Source organism: Hydra vulgaris, chromosome 14, assembly GCF_038396675.1.
Source record: "Hydra vulgaris chromosome 14, alternate assembly HydraT2T_AEP".
NCBI classification, from domain to species: domain Eukaryota; kingdom Metazoa; phylum Cnidaria; class Hydrozoa; order Anthoathecata; family Hydridae; genus Hydra; species Hydra vulgaris.
The window spans coordinates 37,959,106-37,979,599 of record NC_088933.1 but is presented as its reverse complement, the minus strand read 5'-3'; the positions used below and the strand labels follow the sequence as shown (position 1 = coordinate 37,979,599).

The 20,494-nt window shown below is 29.3% G+C and overlaps 1 protein-coding gene across 1 annotated transcript in view; it reads left to right on the top strand.

Moving 5' to 3' along the window:
• LOC100207767 (E3 ubiquitin-protein ligase Hakai) overlaps positions 1-17,039 on the top strand; it is a 47,427-nt gene extending 30,388 nt beyond the window's left edge. The window contains exon 6 of the mRNA XM_065818368.1: positions 16,334-17,039. Within this exon, the coding sequence (XP_065674440.1) occupies positions 16,334-17,006 (673 nt within the window). The 3' untranslated portion in view covers positions 17,007-17,039. The remainder of the gene's footprint in view (positions 1-16,333) is intronic.
• The last annotated feature ends 3,455 nt before the right edge of the window (positions 17,040-20,494 follow it).

Sequence of the window (20,494 nt, the reverse complement as noted above, 5' to 3'; positions counted from 1 at the left end):
TCTTAGAGATTAGAATTACAAGATCTTATTAGGAATTTGTGACTTCAAAACCTACTCTGTTGTTCCTGCTGTGGTCTTTGATTTTGTCCATAAAGCAATAAAATTTTATTGTTCCAAAGTTAATATGCATGACTTTTTTTACAGTCAACTCGATTAGCCAAGGTTGCATCCCTTTAACAATCTTGTCCAGATAAGATTGCAAACTTGCTCTGTCTTTATCTTTTTTGACAACTTTCTTGAGCTTTGTGTCATCTGCTTACAATTTGCAAATGACTGATTTGACATGAATTGGCTTGTCATTAACAAATATAACAAAAAGCGTCAGCCCTAAGACAGAACACTGCTGGTTATGTCGATCCAGTCAGAAATTGTATCTCTAAATATAATACTCTGCTTGCATTTTTTTAGGAAGGCATTCATCCAATTATTATAAATTTAGAAAATTGCCATTTACATCATACATTTCAAGATTTTGCAGCAGTCTAACAGTAAAAATTTATCAAACACCCTTGCAAAGTCAAGTAAAATTAGGTTGACTGGTTTCTCTGATTGATGTGAGTCAAAAATTGTTAGTAAAAAAGTAAATTTTTTTTTTTAAACATTTTTCACTTCCAACAAGGCTACAAGTAACCTTTATTAGAGTTGGAAGTTACTGGAAATAAAAAGATGAAGTTTGTAGAGCAAGGTAACAATTGACAGACGACTTAAAAGATTGCAAATTATATGAATCAGGAAATCAAGATGAATGAAGCAAATTCCAAAGAGCTGATGTTTGAAGAAAAAAAACAAGAAGAATAAGAATTTTTGGAGCACTTACAAACAGTCAGTAAAAGGATGAGACTTAATTGAATGACAAGTAACACGAGAATTTTTAGTAGATGGCACAAGAGATGCTAACTCTTTAGAGCAGTGCCCATTATAGTATTTGTAGAAAAGAGAAAGAGAAGCAACATTATGACAGTGCGATAATGGTTGGAGGTTGGCCGCAAAAGCAGGTCCGACTATGTTTACAATTCCTTTTTGCATTTTGTATAAAAGAGAAAGGGGATCATTGGATTTTTTCTTAATGGTTTGTGACACAAGTCTTTTTTGAAATAAAACCATGTTGAATTTTGGAAAGCAATTTGTTATTTATCAAATGGTCAATTATAAGTTGTGTAACTATTTTTTTCATTAATTTGTATGGAACAGAAAAACAAACTGTTTCATGTCTGAAACAGACCTGCAACAGTTCTGCTGCCTTTTTTATAAATAGGTGTAGCATTAGCTGTGAGCCAAGAATTAGTGACTGTCAGATTTTATTGAAAGTTAGACAATCAAAGTTAGTGGAACTATCATTGATGTGGCACATGTTTTTAAAACAAACAAACTTATGTTCACATTGCCATTAATTTATTTTCATCAAGTGTTTTTAGGTGTTTGAGAACAATATTTTGATCAATCATTATATCCGAAGTTTCGGATGCAAAAGGTTTTAGTGGCTGAACCAAAGGTTTCTTTGTAAAAACTGATTGAAGTAGATTGTTCAGAATGTTTGCTTTTGTTACTGCATTGCTGCCCATTTGATTTGAAGGATTTGGATGATTATTATTTGATTGCTCACTATCCATTTACTATTATCATTTACTATATATGCAAAAAATCTTTTGAGATAATGCTTGTTGTTAGCTAGCTTTGACTTATTATTTCACGTAATGCTTGTTTGCTGTTTTTTTCCACCTTATTTTTGACATTAAATATATACTCCTATATTAAATGTATACTCCTTAATGTGCGGTACATTTTTCCACATTGCATATTTGTACCAAAGCACTTTTTTAAGTCTAATTAGCTTCATTAACTTATCTATGTTCCAGGATTGTCTTTTTTTTGGTGGTTGATTTGATGTCTTTGAAAAAAATAGTTTCACATCTCATTATAGAAAATAGATCATATGGAATAACATTTTTGAACATTGTGATCCATAAACCTAACTTGCCAATTTATGTTATTTATAAATGTATTTAAATTCATCTTATTTATCTTGGTTATAAAGGAATTTTTTTGCTTTTAAAACTATTTGATTACTACTGCTTAAATTATGCTGCTACCTTAGAGATATATGTCCTTGAAAGGCTATATCAAGACAAGATTCTTTCAAATTTTTAATTTTATCTATTCTGATATAATTATATCAAGTGTATTGGTTAATTTTCCATCAGTTTTTTTGAAAGTTATGCATTTAACATGCTGTTAGAGGTGATTGTTACTGAGAACTTCATTGTACCTGTATTCAAGACTATTTTCATTATTAGATGTGGTATTCCAGTCAGGTAACCAAGTTGCGTCTGGAAAGTTAAAGCCACCTTTCGCAATTTAACCATTATATGCTAAGTATCTTGCATAACCAAGAATACAAATTATTTCATTTAATTGTACTGAAGCAGTTGAAAAATTGCTCTCAGGGCAATAGATACAACCAAGTAGAAGTTTTCTAATGATAATTTTATTACACTTAGTTGTTCAGATACTTTGCATTTAAAATTTTTATTTAGCTGTAAATTTCCTAGTTATCATACTGTTTTAAACATTAATTTCTTCACCACCTCCATACCTGATTTCCTAAATAGCCTATTGTTATTGATTGGCGAGGCAGAAATAGAGTCGAACCAAGTTTCAGTAATGGAAATTTAGATTGTATTTGTTATCTTTGGCTATTAGTTGCAGTTCAGTAATTTTTGGTTTATTGAGTGAAGTTATATTAGTGTAGAAGCAATGGAGAAATGTTGATTTATTCTGATAAAAATTATTTTTGTTTGATGCTGATGTATGTGCAGGTTGATTTGCTAATTGTTTATAACATGTGACAGCCCTTCAGCTGTGCAAGCTTCTTTCTGGTTGCTGAAGGCGTTTTTCTCGTACCCTTGAGATTAGTTTTTTTTTTTGTGTGTTGATGCATTTGTGTCTCCCTCTTTCGGATAACAAATTGAAAGGGCTAGTTGAGTACTTTATTTGTTTCCCGTTTAAAACATTCCTATTTTTCTTGTTTGAATAACAAAAACTTTGTTTCTGTAATCATCAATTTTATTTTTCCTAAATAGCATATGTTGATTGGTTTTTTCCGTGGAAATTAGATTGCGCTCAAATTCTTTTTCTTTTGCCATTATCATAATATTAATTTGTAGTAAGAGGGGTACCACCCTGAATAACAGTGGATTTTTAAATTGTTGTGAATTTATTAACCTTATTAATACAATTAGAACAAAAGTTTTTTGTGTTTTTTTTCTGTTGTACTAATTTTTATTTTACAGTTCTTGAAGTGCAAATGTACAGTGGGTTGCCAAATTATTAGGGACACTTTACTTTTTAAGTAATTTTAAAGTATAAACTACTTTAATGAATAAATACGTATCTTGATGTTATTTTTTTTATTTTTTTTATTGTTAGAGAGCTTTATTTAGAATATATAACAACATAATTACTTATTCATAACTATTTTTTTATAAAAAGTTTTAACATAACAAATAAGGTAATAATCTTAATATTTTGTAATGCCACCCTTTGCTACAATAACAGCTTTCATAAGTCGGGGCATGCTTTCTATGCAGACTTTTGCATTGTGTTGAAGACTAGTGTTGCTATGCCACTCTCTTATAAGGGATTCTATCAATTGCTGCTTGGTAGTCATGATTTCTTTGTCAATTTCGTGTTTTGTGAACTCCCGTAGATTTTCTATGGAGTTCATATCAGGCAAATTCCCTGACCATGGCAAAACACGCACTTTTTTTTCAGTTAAAAATGCTGTAACATTCATAGCTTTATACCACGGTGCTGAGTCATGTATGAACATATACTCGTCATTACCAGGGAACCATTCATAGATCTGGGAGTACTCGCTTGTACTGGTCCTGCCTCATGGTCCCTTCTTCAATGTAAAGGCAGCCCATACCCTTGGCTGAGATCACAAACCACACCATTACACTTACAGGATGTTTAACCTTTTCCAAAACGCAGTTATGGTGGAATTTTTCTCCTGGGCGTCATTGACCAAATGAGCTTTTGTCCATCAAAATTTGAAATGCCGATTCCTCCTAGAAGCAGACATGTAAAACATTTGAAAGATATTTTAAATTATTAGCTATAAATTTTTCTGGTTTCTTACAATATTATAAATTATATTTACTCTACTCGAGGCTTCAATAGTCATATGCTGGTGTTTTCTAACCCATTCCAGTCGCTTTTTTTTTCATGGCTTCAGTTAAACATGGTTTTTGTTTGGACAACGACCCATTAAAAAATCAATGAGAGGTGAGAATGGCTACAAGTCAGGATTTATCCATTAAAATTAGCAAAAATAATGAATTATTAACTATAACTAGTTGCACTATTAACCAATACTAAGGTTTCAATAGTTCTGAACTCGAAAAACTTGCAAAAAATTGTTTCAAAAAAAAATAATTGAAATCGATTTTGAACTTACTCCAACCACACTTTTCAACAATTGACAGCTAATTGAGTAATAAACTAACTTTTTGACAGATTGGGTGGACTGACACTATTACCACAGTTTAAAATCAATTAAAAATAAATATTTCTAAATTTCTAAATTTAATATGAAATTTAGAAGTTTAGAAATGTTTTAATTTATGAAAAATCTGTAATACACATAGATGAGTTTTTTCCTGAAATTTACTTAAAATTCCTTTAAGTTTCCGGAAATTCCCGGATGTTATTAGTTTGTGAAAAAATTAAAAAATTTTAAGTATGACAAAGTTTGCATTTAAACAAATATGTTTTCTTTAACTGAAATTTTCACAAGATCAATTTCTGCAATAATTGTTTTGCTTTTAAATTCATTAAAATTAACTTTTTCGAATATTAGAAATTCCATTTTGAAAGAAGTTAATTGATGATTAATTCAACAAAGAAAGAAGTCAAACAAAGCTATATCGCCGTCATTTTTTACTAATTTAAAATAAATAGATACATTTATATAGCCATATGGCACTCCGGATAACGTGCATATTGGCAGTACTTTCACAAATGGAGTATAGCCTACACCTATTGTAAGTTTTAAAGATGTAAAGATCATTGTGTTTTCAAAAATTTGAAATTGTTTAGAAAAACTGCTTCGTATAAGGGATCGTCCATAAAGTATGTATGCTCAGATGAGGGAAAAGGGGTCTGCAAATGGTGTATATGAGATGGGGGAGGGCAGGTGGTCTATTACTAAGCATCATTATATTGGTGGGCAGAAGATTTTAAGTGTAAAAAATATTTTATATTACTTTAAAATTTTAGAGAAGCATAATAGTTCAGGAGTTTTTAGTTAGAAGAGATGGGAGCGCATTGATTGCCGGGACAGTATGATCTTTTAGCTTTTACTTGTTTATTTTTGCCTTATTTTGACAGAGATAACTATTTAATTAACCATTATACTACCCTTTATTGTTTCATAGTAATATTTTTGATAAGATCAAATTCTGCGTTAAGAAAATAGAAAATACAGTTTTTCATCATGAAAAGTGATTTTTTGAAAGTAGTAAACAAATTCAAATAAATTTTTAGTTAGATTTCCGTATGACTTTACAACCATTTTATTTTAAACTCACATGTGTAAGTGAATAATAAATTTGTTTTTTTGAGTTGGTTACAATATTTACCGAAGTTATTGGCATCAATATATCAACTGTACCTATTGGGTCACATTGATCCTTGACTATGTGGGGCTCATTGATCAGAGGATCAAAGTGACATGTACTTATGAAAAATAAAAAAATTTATATAATTTTTAACATTTCATTTTTATAATGTAATAGTGTTAAAAATTTAATATTAATAATATTAGTTTTTAGTTTTACATAAATTTACAATTAGTATACACAACATTAGTAGGTAAAATACTTTTTTTAAGCAAATATTTTAAACTTTTTTTTTTTTAATTGATTTTTTTAATGAGTTGCTATATCATGTGATACAATGAAAGCAGTTGTTAATGAAGTTTTAGAGGGCAGACCAGTTAATGTTGTAACTCACATGTAGTTTAGCATAGATCAAATGACTTTAAAATGATATTGTCATAAAAAGAAGCTCAATCCAAATGAATCTTTTAAGCCTAGTTACAACAATAAACAAGTTAATACTTCCGAAGATGAAAAAAGTTTATCAAGTTATTTACTACTTGCATCAAAAATGAACTATGGACTTTCAACTAAGTCAACACGATTATTGGCATATGAGTTTGCTGTAAATAATAAGATCTCATCATCATGGATCAAAAATAAAATTGCAAGGATTGATTAGTTTCAAGATTTTATGAAAAGATGACCAGAGTTGTCACTACAAACACCTGAAGCAACTAGCTTTGCTCAATCAACTGCCTTTAATCGACACACTGTAAGATAATTTTTTCAAAATCTAAAAACAGTTAAAAATCGATATAAATTTGACCCTTATTGCATATATAACGTTGATGAAACTAATTTAACAATGGTACAAAAGCCAGTAAAAGTGTTAGCAGGTAAAGGAAGTAAACAAGTAGGAAGAGTCACATCTGCAGAACGAAGAACATTAATAACTGTATGTTGTGCTTTAAATGCAATTCGAAACTATTCATCCACTATTTGTTTTTCCTAGGGTCAAATTTCATGATTACATGATAAAGGAAGTTCCTCCTGGATGCGTGGGATTTGTAAATCCTTCTGGTTTGATGAATTTTAATAGAATGGATAAAACATTTTGTGAGGTATTCAAACTGTTCTCATAAATCTCCAGTTTTGTTACTTCTGGACAACCATACACAAAAGCTTTCTCACCTTCTAATATACAGAAAAGATTTAAAGTAACTGGCATTAAACCTTTAATCCTGAAATTTTTGAAGATGATGAATATTTACAATAATCAGTTACAGATGTAGTAAAAACACGATTCTTGTGAAACCTGAAATACCTGTAGTACATCATGAAACAAGTTTTTTGAACAAAGTTTCACCAAGCATTGTTTCATTACTCTCACCTGAAGTCTTGAAACCTTACCCGAAAGCATCTGCTAGAAAGAGAATTGTTAAAAGTAGGTGACTAAAAACATCTTAACTGATACTCCAATCAGGAATGAAATTTGTTTGCCAGAAGAAAAGAAAACCCTAAAACAAACAAATCAACTAAAGAAACTCATCACAAAAGGTAAAAAAAGGGGAGAAGTTAAAAACTACTTGCTTAGGAATGAAAAACAATGTAAAGTAGAAGCAGCTTCACGACTTGACTTTAACAATTGATGATAATATAAAAAGACTATCTTGTAAACTTTAGTCTTAATAAAAGTCTTGCATGAATCTTATATACTCTTTGTAAACCTAAAATACTATATTCTTATAGACTTATTGCTTCAAGTTTTGTAAAACTTTGCACATATATATGTTGGTGGTATATAACAGGCTTATTTTCCTACAATTGTGGTCATTCTTCTAATGAAAATTTATTCTAATGAAAACTTTATGCACTGGTGTGTATTAGGTTGTAATGATATATATTTTTTTATAATTTTACTTTTTTTTTATATATATTATATAATATACACTAATACCCTTCAACTAAAGCATTTGCAGCACTTAGGTATAGCAGTATTAAACATGTAAATAATGTTATTCATAAGATCAAAGCGCTCTAAGTCAGAGATCATAGTACCCCGTTGCATGAGGTACATTGATCTTTTGCAAGGGTTGTTGTAATGTTGAAATATATCATGTTCAACAATTTTTTTTATTAAGACATTTATTTTTACTTAAAGATTGTTCTAGTTTAATAATTAATAAGTTTTTATATCTATATCGGATTGTTTGCATTTTACAAAATACTGCTATGGCGATCAATGCGCCCCCATCTCCCCCACTTTATTTATCCCATTACTAATGTTCCAAAATTTACCCACATACCTTTATTAACTTGTTAACCATAAAATTTTTCGGGATTTTCATAAAAATAAATTTCCGGGATTTTCATAAAGTTAAAAACTCATTTATGAATACAGTTTTAATAATTATATCAATTGAATACTTTTCAAAGTAACCAGACATGTAGGGATCCGAAGAAAGAAGCCAAAAAGTATTTTGCATATTTTAGTAGAGTTCCAGAAGAAAAAATCTTTTTACCTATTTAGTGCAATATGACATTTAGCTTACAGTAATATTTACTAATTATTAGTAATAATTACTTATAATTACTAATTGTTAATAATAATTACAGGATTCCAACCTGTTTTTTTTTTATATAAAAGTTTAGTTTTTTAAATAAAAGTTTTATGGGTGCAATCAAAATAAAAAAAAAGTTTATAAGTTAAAAAGTAATAAGTAAAGTTATAAGTTTTTCAAATAAAATTTACTAATTGTATTTTAGGTTTATTTTTAGTTATTACATAGTTTCTATTTTTTTTGAACTTAATTATTGAAATCATGTAAATATTTTAAATTAAATTCTTGTTTATTTTATTTTGTGTGTGAAGCTAAACATGAATATTTAAATTATAGTAATAAGTATGAATTATGAAAGAATGTTTTATTTATTTTTAAAAGTTTAACATCTATGTTTTCACACTTTGGTGGATGGGTTTCCAGATAGCAATTGGTTATATAAGATTAGATAACATTTCTAAATTAAATTAAGTTATTTAACAGAGTCAAAGCATTTTTTTATAAACAATTGTCCTTTCTGGCGTTAATCTGTTTCTCAGATCAGGACTTGGTATTTTTATATGAAACTACAACGCAGAAGATTACTATCCAAACTTAACAATCTCTTTTTACCCTTAATTTTATTGGGGTTTTTATATAAGAGTTTTGCTTATCATAGATATGTTAGCTTAACCACAGCTTCCTCTTCTGCCCTATATGAATCGGGTTATACAGAATCATCATGGGAAGTATCATGGAAAAGTCATTTCAAGTTTCAAATAGGATGGTTAAACATCTATACTGATATAAACATGGCAGAGTACAAGTTATTATTTTTATTTTCTAGTTAAATTACCTAAATTTACCTAAAGTATGAGAAAGATATAGTATCAATCATTCTTGTAAAAGAACTATCCATGGATCAAAATTTCAACTGAGTCTATTAACCATGTAGATTTTGTTCTGCGGGTATAAACATTTCAGCCGATCTAATCATCATTTGAAGTCAAAGAAAATACAAATCAGCTACATCGCAGTTCAAATTTGTGACAAGTTTAGATGGTTTGGCTGTAAAGCTATGTACAAAAAGCATAGTATTAAGCACCAAAGAACAAGTGGTTATGGCTAAAATTGTTCGTTGTTTATATATTATTGATTTTCTGCAGCTTTGTGATAATGCTAAATATAAGCATATGTTTCAGAAGCGGATTCTAAAATTGCTAAAGCATATCAACAAAAACCGGATTAGCTAAAGTATATGATTTATTTTGGAATAGCCTCTTGTGTTCAAAAAAAGTTATTTTGAATGAGAATGTTTTTAGTATTCTGAATCAATGAAGCAACTACATTAAAGACAAAAAAACAATATGGCGCTTATGCCTCGTACCATTCAAATCATTTTCAGCAAATCATAAAATCGTACTCGGGGACAATGTTTGTAGGGATGTGTACTGCAAAAGACCTTGATCATTTTAAAAAGTTGTTAAAGAAAATTCAGCAGCAATCAGAGTTGATTCTCTCCATTAGTATAGCTGGTTCCAATGTCAATAAATTGTACTTAAAAAAGAAAAATTTATTGTTGGCATGAATAGTAGCGGACATAAACCAATGTTGGGTCATGTCCACTCTATTCAGTTTCCAATGCTTTTTTGTAAGGTTTGAAAACATTGATTTCTGAGGATGTTGATTTGGACCAATTAGTGGTTAATTTTTACACAGTTTTTTGTGTGTCACAGTTTTTTAAAATTTGTGTGGCACAGTTTTTAAAATTTTTTTAATTTGTGTGGCACTTGTTTGAAAATTTTAAAAAACAAATTGTGTTTTTTAAAATTTTCTTTAAAAAGAATTGAGGAATATTTTGCTGTGGAGTCATTCACTGAGCTACAAGGACATTGGATGTTAATATACCAGTAGAGACTTATTGGATGAGCATTTAAAACATATTAGTGATGCTAACGGAGCAGTTTGACAACTTGCGAGTATACTTGAGAATTCCATAAAACAACTAAAATCCCAATTAAATTCTGGCGAAAATTTGTGGAAGAGTGAAAAAAATATCAAGGTTTATATTTATAGACGACCAACAAAAAGTAAAATTAGGACAGAAACTTTTAAAAAAAAACTAGGTGCAGATATGATGCATCAGTCATGCACAAAGTATCATATTTGTTTCTGTTGTTTATTACTATTATAAGGAATTTTTTCTTATAAGTAATATTCTTTTTAGTAGTGTTCTTATCAGCTTTTACATATATATATATATATATATATATATATATATATATATATATATATATATATATATATATATATATATATATATATATATATATATATATTAAAGTGGTTCTAAAAACAACTTTTTCTGAAATTGACTGCTGGCACCCCCTGAATATGTTGTATATAATTAAAAAAATGCTAGATTTAAGAAATTTTTGAATAAAAAATATTTTAAGGGGATGCTACCGACCTTCGAACATTATATAGGACTTAATATTATTGAAAAAAAAAATATTCAAAATTATGTCATGTTGGGTCTCAAATGAAGGGAAATTATATAAAAAATTTAAAAATAATAATCATTTTATAATTAAATTTTTATTTTAGATTTTAGTGAACAAAAAATTACGTTTTTTAACTAAAAATGAAAAATAGGGAATTTAACAAGATTTTTTGATTATTATTTTTTTTATCTATGTTTTTTTATAAAATGATTAATATTTTTAAAATTTTTATATAATTTCCCTTCATTTGAGACCCAACTAGTGATTTCGCCGGTTAACCGTTTCAAAAACCGGATAACAGTTCCCATCATTTTGCGGTTAACCGACTATTCGGTTACGGGGGGGGGGGGGTTAATAAAAGGGGGGGATTTTTTATAAAAAATTTTAATTTATAAATTCAAATTAAAAAGTTTTTTACAAAACACGAATAAAACATTTTAATTCTAGCGCGGCTTGCTGTCAAATGCACATTTTCTATCAGCCGTTTTATCATATTTTCAATATAATTTAAATTGCTTTGTCTTTGGTGAGAAATAAACTAAGTTCGACGATTTTTAAAGCTTGTTTTGTTTTTATTTGTGACTGATATAATTATTTTTTAATTTTTAGGCCGATTTTCATAGAGTTTTTTTTTTAAATCTAAAATATAAATTTAACTTTGATAACAAGTAAAAATAATTAAACGGGGGGGGGGGGGGAGGTCTTAACAAGCTTGGGGTGGGTGGGAAAAATAATCAAAAATTAATAAGGGGGGGGGGCGTTTATTAGGAACTCGAGAGTAAAAACATGAAAAAAGATATAAAAGACATATATTTTTTATATTATAATATAATATACCATTTTTAATTATATAATTAAAACAGGTAGGAATATATTCCTTGTACTTTTTTTACTTGTACATTATTAATAATGTTCAAGTATTGTTTAATTATCGGCATTATCATTCATCTCGACATCGATGCTAAATTGAATTTCATCATCATCATCATCTTCTTCTTCGTTATCATCAACCAAGTTTCCACGTAACTCTGAATTTTCATACAGAAAAACCAGCATCTCTGCATGTTCTGGCGTTAATTGATTTCTTTTCTTTGTGATAACATTTCCGGCGGTTGAAAATATTCGCTCACTCGGACAGCTGGTTGCTGTGATGCAGAAAAGCTGTGCAGCCAAACGAGAAAGAAGGTTGAATCGAGAACTATTCAACTTCCACCACATTAGTGGATCTCCCGTGAGCGGTTCAGCAGCTTCTGCTATATAAATTTGCATTTCCTGACAAAAAGTTGTTGGTTGTGAGCTGGCATTTGTTGTTGGCTTGTAAATACGCGAGAGTAAATCAACTTTTTTTTTACTTGTGTGAAAAGCATCAAAGACTTTGCATTTCGAAGATGCAGAAGTGGTTGCAGCAGGGCCCATGACAGGTTGCTGCTGCAAGATAGCCTGCAATTCTTCCGCATACGTTATCACACTTGCTTTTTCTTCGGTGGTCAGAAATGGGAGGCTTTTGAATCGAGGGTCCAAGAGGGCAGCAACCATGCCTAAATAGCAAGGAAAATCATTGCTAATACTGTTAACCAAACCAAACCGTTGCTTGATTTCGCTTTGCAGCTTTTCTTTCAGCAGTACAGCAGCCCACGTGTCGTTCTCATCATCCGGCTTAAGAAAATCTAGCAATCCGAAAATTGCTGGATAAATCGCTGAGTATGAAACATACCGCTGACCACTCCAGCAAGTAACCTGGTCAGCAAAGGGTTTTAAAACTTCCACCACTGTTTGCGCAACTCCCCAATGGTCAGCGTTGGGGATGCCACACTTTGATCTAGCCATGTCTTTCTTCACTTGAGGATCCTTTAGAAAAGATGTTCATAAAAATAAAAGCGCACAAGCTTGCATTTGCAATCAATAATCAATCAATTATTTGTAGTAAATTATAACAATTTATCTTACCTGCATTGCCGCAATAATGTTCTGTTGTAGCCTCACCATTCTTTCTGCCATATGGATTTTGCTGCTCCACCTGGTTTCACAGTCCATAATAGGGCGGATAGGCTTTGGAAGTCTAGATACTGTAGTACCACGGTTTTTATAATTCCTCTTAATTTCGTCTTTCTGAATTTGTTTGAGGACATTCCAGGACGGATTCGAACTTCGGAAGAACTGTGCTACTCTTCGGATGGCTGCTAGCGCACCCCTAACTGCCTGGATAGCATTGATGCTGTCATTAAGGGCCAATTGGCTTGTATGACCGACACACCGTACCATATGCTGCACACGTTTGCTTGAAGTTATGCCAGCACAATGTTTGCAGCACTATCTGACACCACTGCAAAGGCTTCCGGAATTTGCCAGGTATCCATTGCAGCCTCCAAACTTTTCTGTAGGTTGACGCTTGTGTGACGCTCCTGGGAGCGAACCAAATTGATAACATAACTGACAAGGTTCCAGTTCTTGTCAATTAAATGAATTGAAATAGCTATGAAGCTTTCGTTAGAATTTGATGTCCAGCCATCTGTTGTGAGACAAGGATATATGTTTAATTGCCCCATAATTGTGTGAACTTCTGAAAAAATGGCAGCCTTTCTTGCCTCAAATTGCAAAGCTATTCGTGAGACAATTGATGTGTATCCTATTAATGGAGCACCTGTAAGTAAAATGTAAATAATGTAATAAAGTTATGGAAGTAATGGAAATTATCATATTAATATAAGATATTTTATTTGCATTACTTTTCAAGTGTTAGTTACAATTCAAAATATGCTAATAACATTTAAAAATGCTGTTATTAGAACAGCCAGATATCTACTATGAAAAACTTTATATCTATCTATCTATATATATATATATATATATATATATATATATATATATATATATATATATATATATATATATATATATATATATATATATATATATATATATATATATATATAATAAATTAATAAAAAAAAGTGGCACCAACCTGGATACAAAAATTGTGCCACTGCACGGAATCCTCTCCCTAAGACAAAACTGATAGGACGTAGATCTTGAACGCACATCATTGCCAACTTGTTCCGGTACTCCTCTTTTTTGGCACGATTCATAACCACATTTGTTGTGTTAAAATACGTACTTATGAAGGTATTTCTAGCACTTGTTGACGAACCTGCACCAGATCTTCCAGCAACAACTAGATTAGAAGGATGACGCAATTTTAAGTGATTCTGCATTGCAGATGTACTTCCTCCTTTGCACGATATTTTCTCACCACACACATTACACACAGAAAAATTACTGTCAACTTTTTTAAAAAAATTCCATACAATACTCTTTTTAAGACTAGACATTATGCTCTAAACAAATAAATAACTTGTCATATAGAAAAATTAAAATGATGACATATTCATGCTATTAAATTAAAAAAGTTAAGGTCATAACATTAGTTACATAACTAAACTATGTAGTTTTTCCGCAGAAATATAACATTAAGTCAAGATGTTTTCTTTTCTTTACTTAACGAGAACTTGTCTCTTACAAAATTATCATCATAATTTTTACTAAATCGTACACCTCAAAAATTACCATTAACACCCACCTAAACATATTTACAATTTCATATTAACCCTATAAACACATTAGCAATTACACATAAAACCGTACAAACATATAAACAACCACTATCAAATATATATGCACTATAATTACAAAACCACTTGACGTCACGGAACATTGTAACGTTTAACTTAATATAATTACAAACTATAAGTCCTGCAAATTTTTCTTAACAAAATGTTTTATTATCAGCGGATTTTTAAAAGCATTCTCTCATATAAAAACATTTGATCAGGAAAAGAAAGATGTTATAAAGTTAAATTGCGTGTATTTAAAAAACTTATTGTTATGCGGACATAGATAGAAACATGGATAAACTTGAATGTTCTCAAAACATCTTGGTCCGGAAAGATAATTTAAGGAACATTTGATAACACTAAAATACCGCCAAATCTACAAATAAACGAATTCTATTGGTTCAAAAAACACGCTGAGTAAGCAAAAAAAGTTATCCAGAATATTCCGAAAAAACTTTCTTAAAAATGTATTGTTTAAGTTGCATAAGTAATAAGTAATACTTTGAGATTTCTATTGTAAATTGTTATAAGAATATATTATCAAACAAAACTGATTAAATTAACATTTAAATTAATAAAAGAAATTTATTATAATCTTTAATCAATTAAGATTTGTCAAACAATAAGCGTCGTAAGTAAGTTGTTACTTTCTATAAAAATTTTAAGTCGGTTTTTATTATTCGAAAATAGATATTTGATATTCGAAGAAAATCCGGTTAACCGAAAAACCGGATAACCGGCGAAATCACTAGACCCAACATGACATAATTTTGAAAAACTTTTTTTTTAATAATATTAGGGACCTATATAATGTTCGAGGGTCGGTAGCAACCCCTTAAAATATTTTTTATTCAAAAATTTCTTAAATCTAGCATTTTTTTAATTATATACAATATATTCAGGGGGTGCCAGCAGTCATTTTCAGAAAAAGTTATTTTTAGAACCACCTTAATAATATATATATATATATATATATATATATATATATATATATATATATATATATATATATATATATATATATATATACATTTTATATGTACATTTTATTTTATACGTACATTTTTTATTGTTTCTATTTATTTTTATTGTTTTTATTAATACTTACTAATTCTAAGTAATAACTACTAACTATTAGAAATAATTACTAGTTATTAAGAATAAGTGTAACTAAACTGTATGTTATATCAGTTTAGCTACTCTTATTCCAATAGTTTTCAAATCTTCTTTCTCGATACATTGATTCCAATTCATTTGATATTGTGAAACTGAGTTTAATTTTTTTTCTGATTCGAACTCTGAATTCAGTTAAAATAAATATAGTCAAGACCTTCAATTATCATTCAACTATTCTATCTCGCAACTTCAGGTAATCTGGTTTTCGGTACGTCAGTTTTTTTGGTTAAAATACATGGAATGATTAAATAAAAAGTGTTAAAATAATCGGAATTAATGAAAAGAAAATTAAATTAGCTAGATGTGTAGTTATTACTTTTTGTTTTTCCAATAGAAATCCAAAATTTCCCCAATACAATTGTTTTTTGGCTGATTATATTTTAGATGTTAGTTCTAATTCTACCAAATATAACTCTTACTTCAGGTGGAAAAAAAACTGGCAGTTAGACAGCTCCAGTAACTTTTGCATGCTTTGCGATAAAATAAGAAATGGTTTAAATCTTCGAAAAAAACAATGCGTATAGAGAAATGTATTCGCCCTCAGAAAAGTTCAACATTTGGATCAATAATAACTAAATAATTTTAACGATTCAAAATTATTTGATAGCTGTTTGATAATTCAAAATGAAATATAATGAAATAAACCTAATAAAAACAAAAACCGTTATAAAATTGAATTACAAAAATTTAACTATATAAGATAATTTTTCATGTTATTATTTATATTATAGTACTTATAATTAGCAAATAAACTACAACTATCATTATTTTGATAAAGTTCATTTAAATTAATTTTAATTTAGATAAACAAATGTTTGATCCTCTGATATTTATATTATTTTGTTTTTTTTTGGGGTTATTTTTTTTATAAATTCTAAGCTAAAAATTAATTTTTTTAGATGCGATGAACGAATAGATAGGATTGAACCAGCTACAATTGGACAGATATTTGTATGTTCTTTTGGGGGGAATCGTAATATTGCTTCTGGATGTCGGCGAAGTTACTTGTCACAGCGTGATCTTATCGCACATATTCGTCATCGCCATGAAAAGGAGGGTTCAACTATTCTTGAAAACGAGCTTTTGAGACAACAAGGAATGCCTATATTCAGTATTCCTTCTAATTTAATTGCTCCTCCTGGTATGAATTTACGTGCTAGCAATGCTGTTGTTATAGCAGGGTTGGCTCCTAATCGTCAGCAGCAAGCTATTTTTGTTGATGCAAACAGAATGCCAATTCTTTCAAGTTCGCAGACTCAGTTTAATTCCCTGCAGCCTGGTGTGCAACTAGGCCAGCAATTTCCTGCTGCATACCAATATCTTCCTGCCCAAATGTCGACTTCTACGACTGCAATTCAAAATACGCAGCAACAATTAACTCCAAGTTTACAAACTGTTCAGCAAACTAATACGCGACAAGACTTGCACTCCTCTCGAGTTTCGACTCCACAGCAATCTTTAGCGATGCGCTCGCACGGAGATTGGGGTGGAAGTAGTCCGATGACTTCTGCTGGACAAGAGTGGACTAACCAAGGACGAAGCGGAGGTTATCAATCGCAGTTTTATAAATAAATTATCTTATAAATAAAGTAAATATTTATTTTATTTCGTATTTGAAAAAAAAAAATTTAATTTTTCCATATTGTTGCGCAGTTTAGTTAATACTAGTAATTTTAAAAATAGACATAGTTATAATCGCATAATTAACAATTATAAAATATCGCAACCAATAATTCAGTATTTTGGTATTCAAGAGAACTATTAATTATTAAGATCTTTAAATATATATATTAGTATTTAAAGAAAAATAGCTACGCCTTCAATGTTGTAAACAATTTACGCATTAAAAAAAATGTTGCTCTCCTGCGATTTGGTCTAAAATATGAATCGTATAATTTTATGATTTATTTGTCAAAGTAAATAGAATCAGGAGAACCTTTTCAATCAAAAGTTTTTAGAACATTTTTAATTTTGTTTACCGTAATTAAGGTCAAAAAAATCCCTACTGTTTTAGGATTCATTTGACCCGATAATCCGGTTGACACCTAATAAAAGTTGCATGATCTTTTTATCACAAGGGTTTTGTTAATTTAACCTAATAAGGTTAAGTTTTTTAGCTGTTTCATTATTTAGTAAAACAGGCATTTAGTAATTTTATAAATTAACACATCTTACTTTTCATAATCTATAACAACAACAGAAAAGTGAGAGAAACACCAGAGATATAGCGTCATAAATGTGTTCTTTCAGACGGCGGTTTGAACAAAAATGAGAGAAATTAGGTCAAGACCTCCTTTGGAAAACCAATGCTTCGATTTTGCATGAAAACAAACTTGCATTAATTTGTTTTCGTTTTTAACGGTTTTTACTTGATACCAAGTATACAAGATAAGGGTATGTGTATCCATACTTTTTTTGTGAAGTTGAAATCTTTAACTTCAGCAGAGATGCATCAACATAAATGTGTATCTTCTGACGGCCGTCTGAATTAGAATGACACAGGCTATGTCACAATCTATACGATAAATATCTTAAAATACGCATCTAAATAATACATATATAGGGTTGAAAATTTTCGAAAAATTTTTATAGCAAAAAACTTTACAGTTATGATATAGTTAAATAAAATTCATTTCTTTGTTTCAAAAATATATGTTTTATCATCGTAGTATTTAAGTATTCTTTAAAAATTTCAACAAAATATATAAAATGATACAGACCCACAAGCAAAAAATGCAAATCTTTTAGTCAATATAAGAAACACTCAATTTAAGAATCACGCATTTTTAAAAAAAAATAATAAGACGCTCAAGTTGTTATATGTTACTTTTACTTACATAACTTTTGTAAAACATTAAATGTAGATGTTTTCCGCGTTAGCTTGATTTTTGAGCTTGTGTATAGCATATTTCTAGCTTTTACTTCTCTTAACTACGATGTAAAATATTCATAAAAATTACAAAGAATGAAGTCTTTTTTAGATCATTAAATTTTATTGTGTATTATTTTTAAAGAGTGTTTTAAAGAAACAAAGATTTTTTATGCGCACATATTGCATACAAAGACGATTTTAGGGATGGATGTGTGGGGGAAAGAGATGTTTTACCCCCTCAAAAAAAGGTGATTTTTAAATTATGGTCAGTTTTTTGACGAATTTAGTCGGGTATTTGATACAATTCAGTCGGATGAATTTTAGTTTTAAAGAACATCTTTTATTTTTAAGAAACGTTACTTTTTACGGATTCCTTCCCCCCTCAATTTTTAATATATTGATTTATAAAGTCAAAAGTCTCCTACCAAGGTGGTACCGAGTAACACTTTTTTATTTTTTATTTATTTTAGGTACCCGAAGATGTCCTTACGGTCTTATCACAGACCACCGCGGAAGCGCAGTTGAAAGGAAGTTTACGCCCCCTTCCTTACCGTTGTTGTAAAACTTGTCCAGAGGAGCGTGGAACAACGGTGAGGCAAGCTTTTATATATATATATATATATATATATATATATATATATATATATATATATATATATATATATATATATATATATATATATATATATATGCTTATGTGTATATATATATATATATATATATATATATATATATATATATATATATATATATATATATATATATATATATATATATATATATATATGCTTATATATATATATAAACATATATATCTATATACATATATAACTATATACATATATATATATATATATATATATATATATATATATATATATATTTTTTTTTTTTTTTTTTTTTTTTCCTGTTCATAATGCCAATTTAAACTCTTGCTGACATACAAATTCAATCAAGACCACATCTTAGTTCTTAATTGCTGCTATAAAAGAAAGTTGCAAAAAAAAAAAATTATATATATCATTAAAATATCTTTAAACATAAATCAATAAAATATATTCAATGATAACAATTATGGAATATACATTTTACGTAATTAAATAACTCGTAGTTACTTACGTAATTATTTAAAACTTCGCTTGCAGCCTTGTTGGACTAAAGTTTTATTTTGTCTGGAATTTGATGTTAATTCTCTGAGCCTACAGCTAAATAATATGCTATTCAACAAAAGCAACTTGTCTTGCATTACATCCATACATGCATACATTTGCATTATATGCATTACATGCATACATTGCATGTTGTATTCATTGTTGTATGCGTTGCAATGTTGTATGATTGCATATTGTAATACATGCAAGGTAATGTATGCAAGTAATGCATACATAGAATGCATGTTATGCATTACATTCGTACTTAAATATTATGTATATTATGTATATAATATTCATAATATTTAACATAAATATTCGTACTTAAATATTATGTATATTATGTATATAATATACATAATATTTGCAAACAATAAATACATTCAAACAAAAGTTTGTGTTACTTGGAAAAACTAAGTAAAACAAGAAGCTTTATGAACTACAAAGTTAATAAAATGCCCGTGCGACCAAAATTGTATTTAGAATATTTCAAATAAATATGTAAAAATTAGCCAACTGTAGCTAACCCACTAATAATCCAGTAAGCAACCGTTGAGCAAAACCCAAATGAAACACTAAAATTGTCTGATTCGGGCCGCTACAAATCCACTGAGGACTACCAAGGTGTTTGTTAAGCAAACACTTTGGTAGTCCTCCAAAACTTAAGCAACAAGGTGAGTCCTCCAAATAAAAAATTCTACTTTTTTTTCAATTACTTAAAGCATTTTTTCTATAACAAAAAATACTCTTTAAACAGAATTAAATTATGAGTTTAAGCAAAAGATTTGTACTATCTGAAAATGAATAAACGTGTTATTTTGCATGTGTTGGTATTTTAATACAAAAAGATGGCTTTCCAAAACAGTGGCATCGCTAGGGAGTGCGGGCCGCACCGGGTGACGCAATCACGACCTGACACAGAGGGGTGACATCAAAATGAAAAAAATGCAAATATGACAGAACTGCTTATGCTCGGGTTAATTTATTTTTGCGTTTAGTCGAACCAATAGTTTTCAGGTTTTAATTTTTCGATTTTC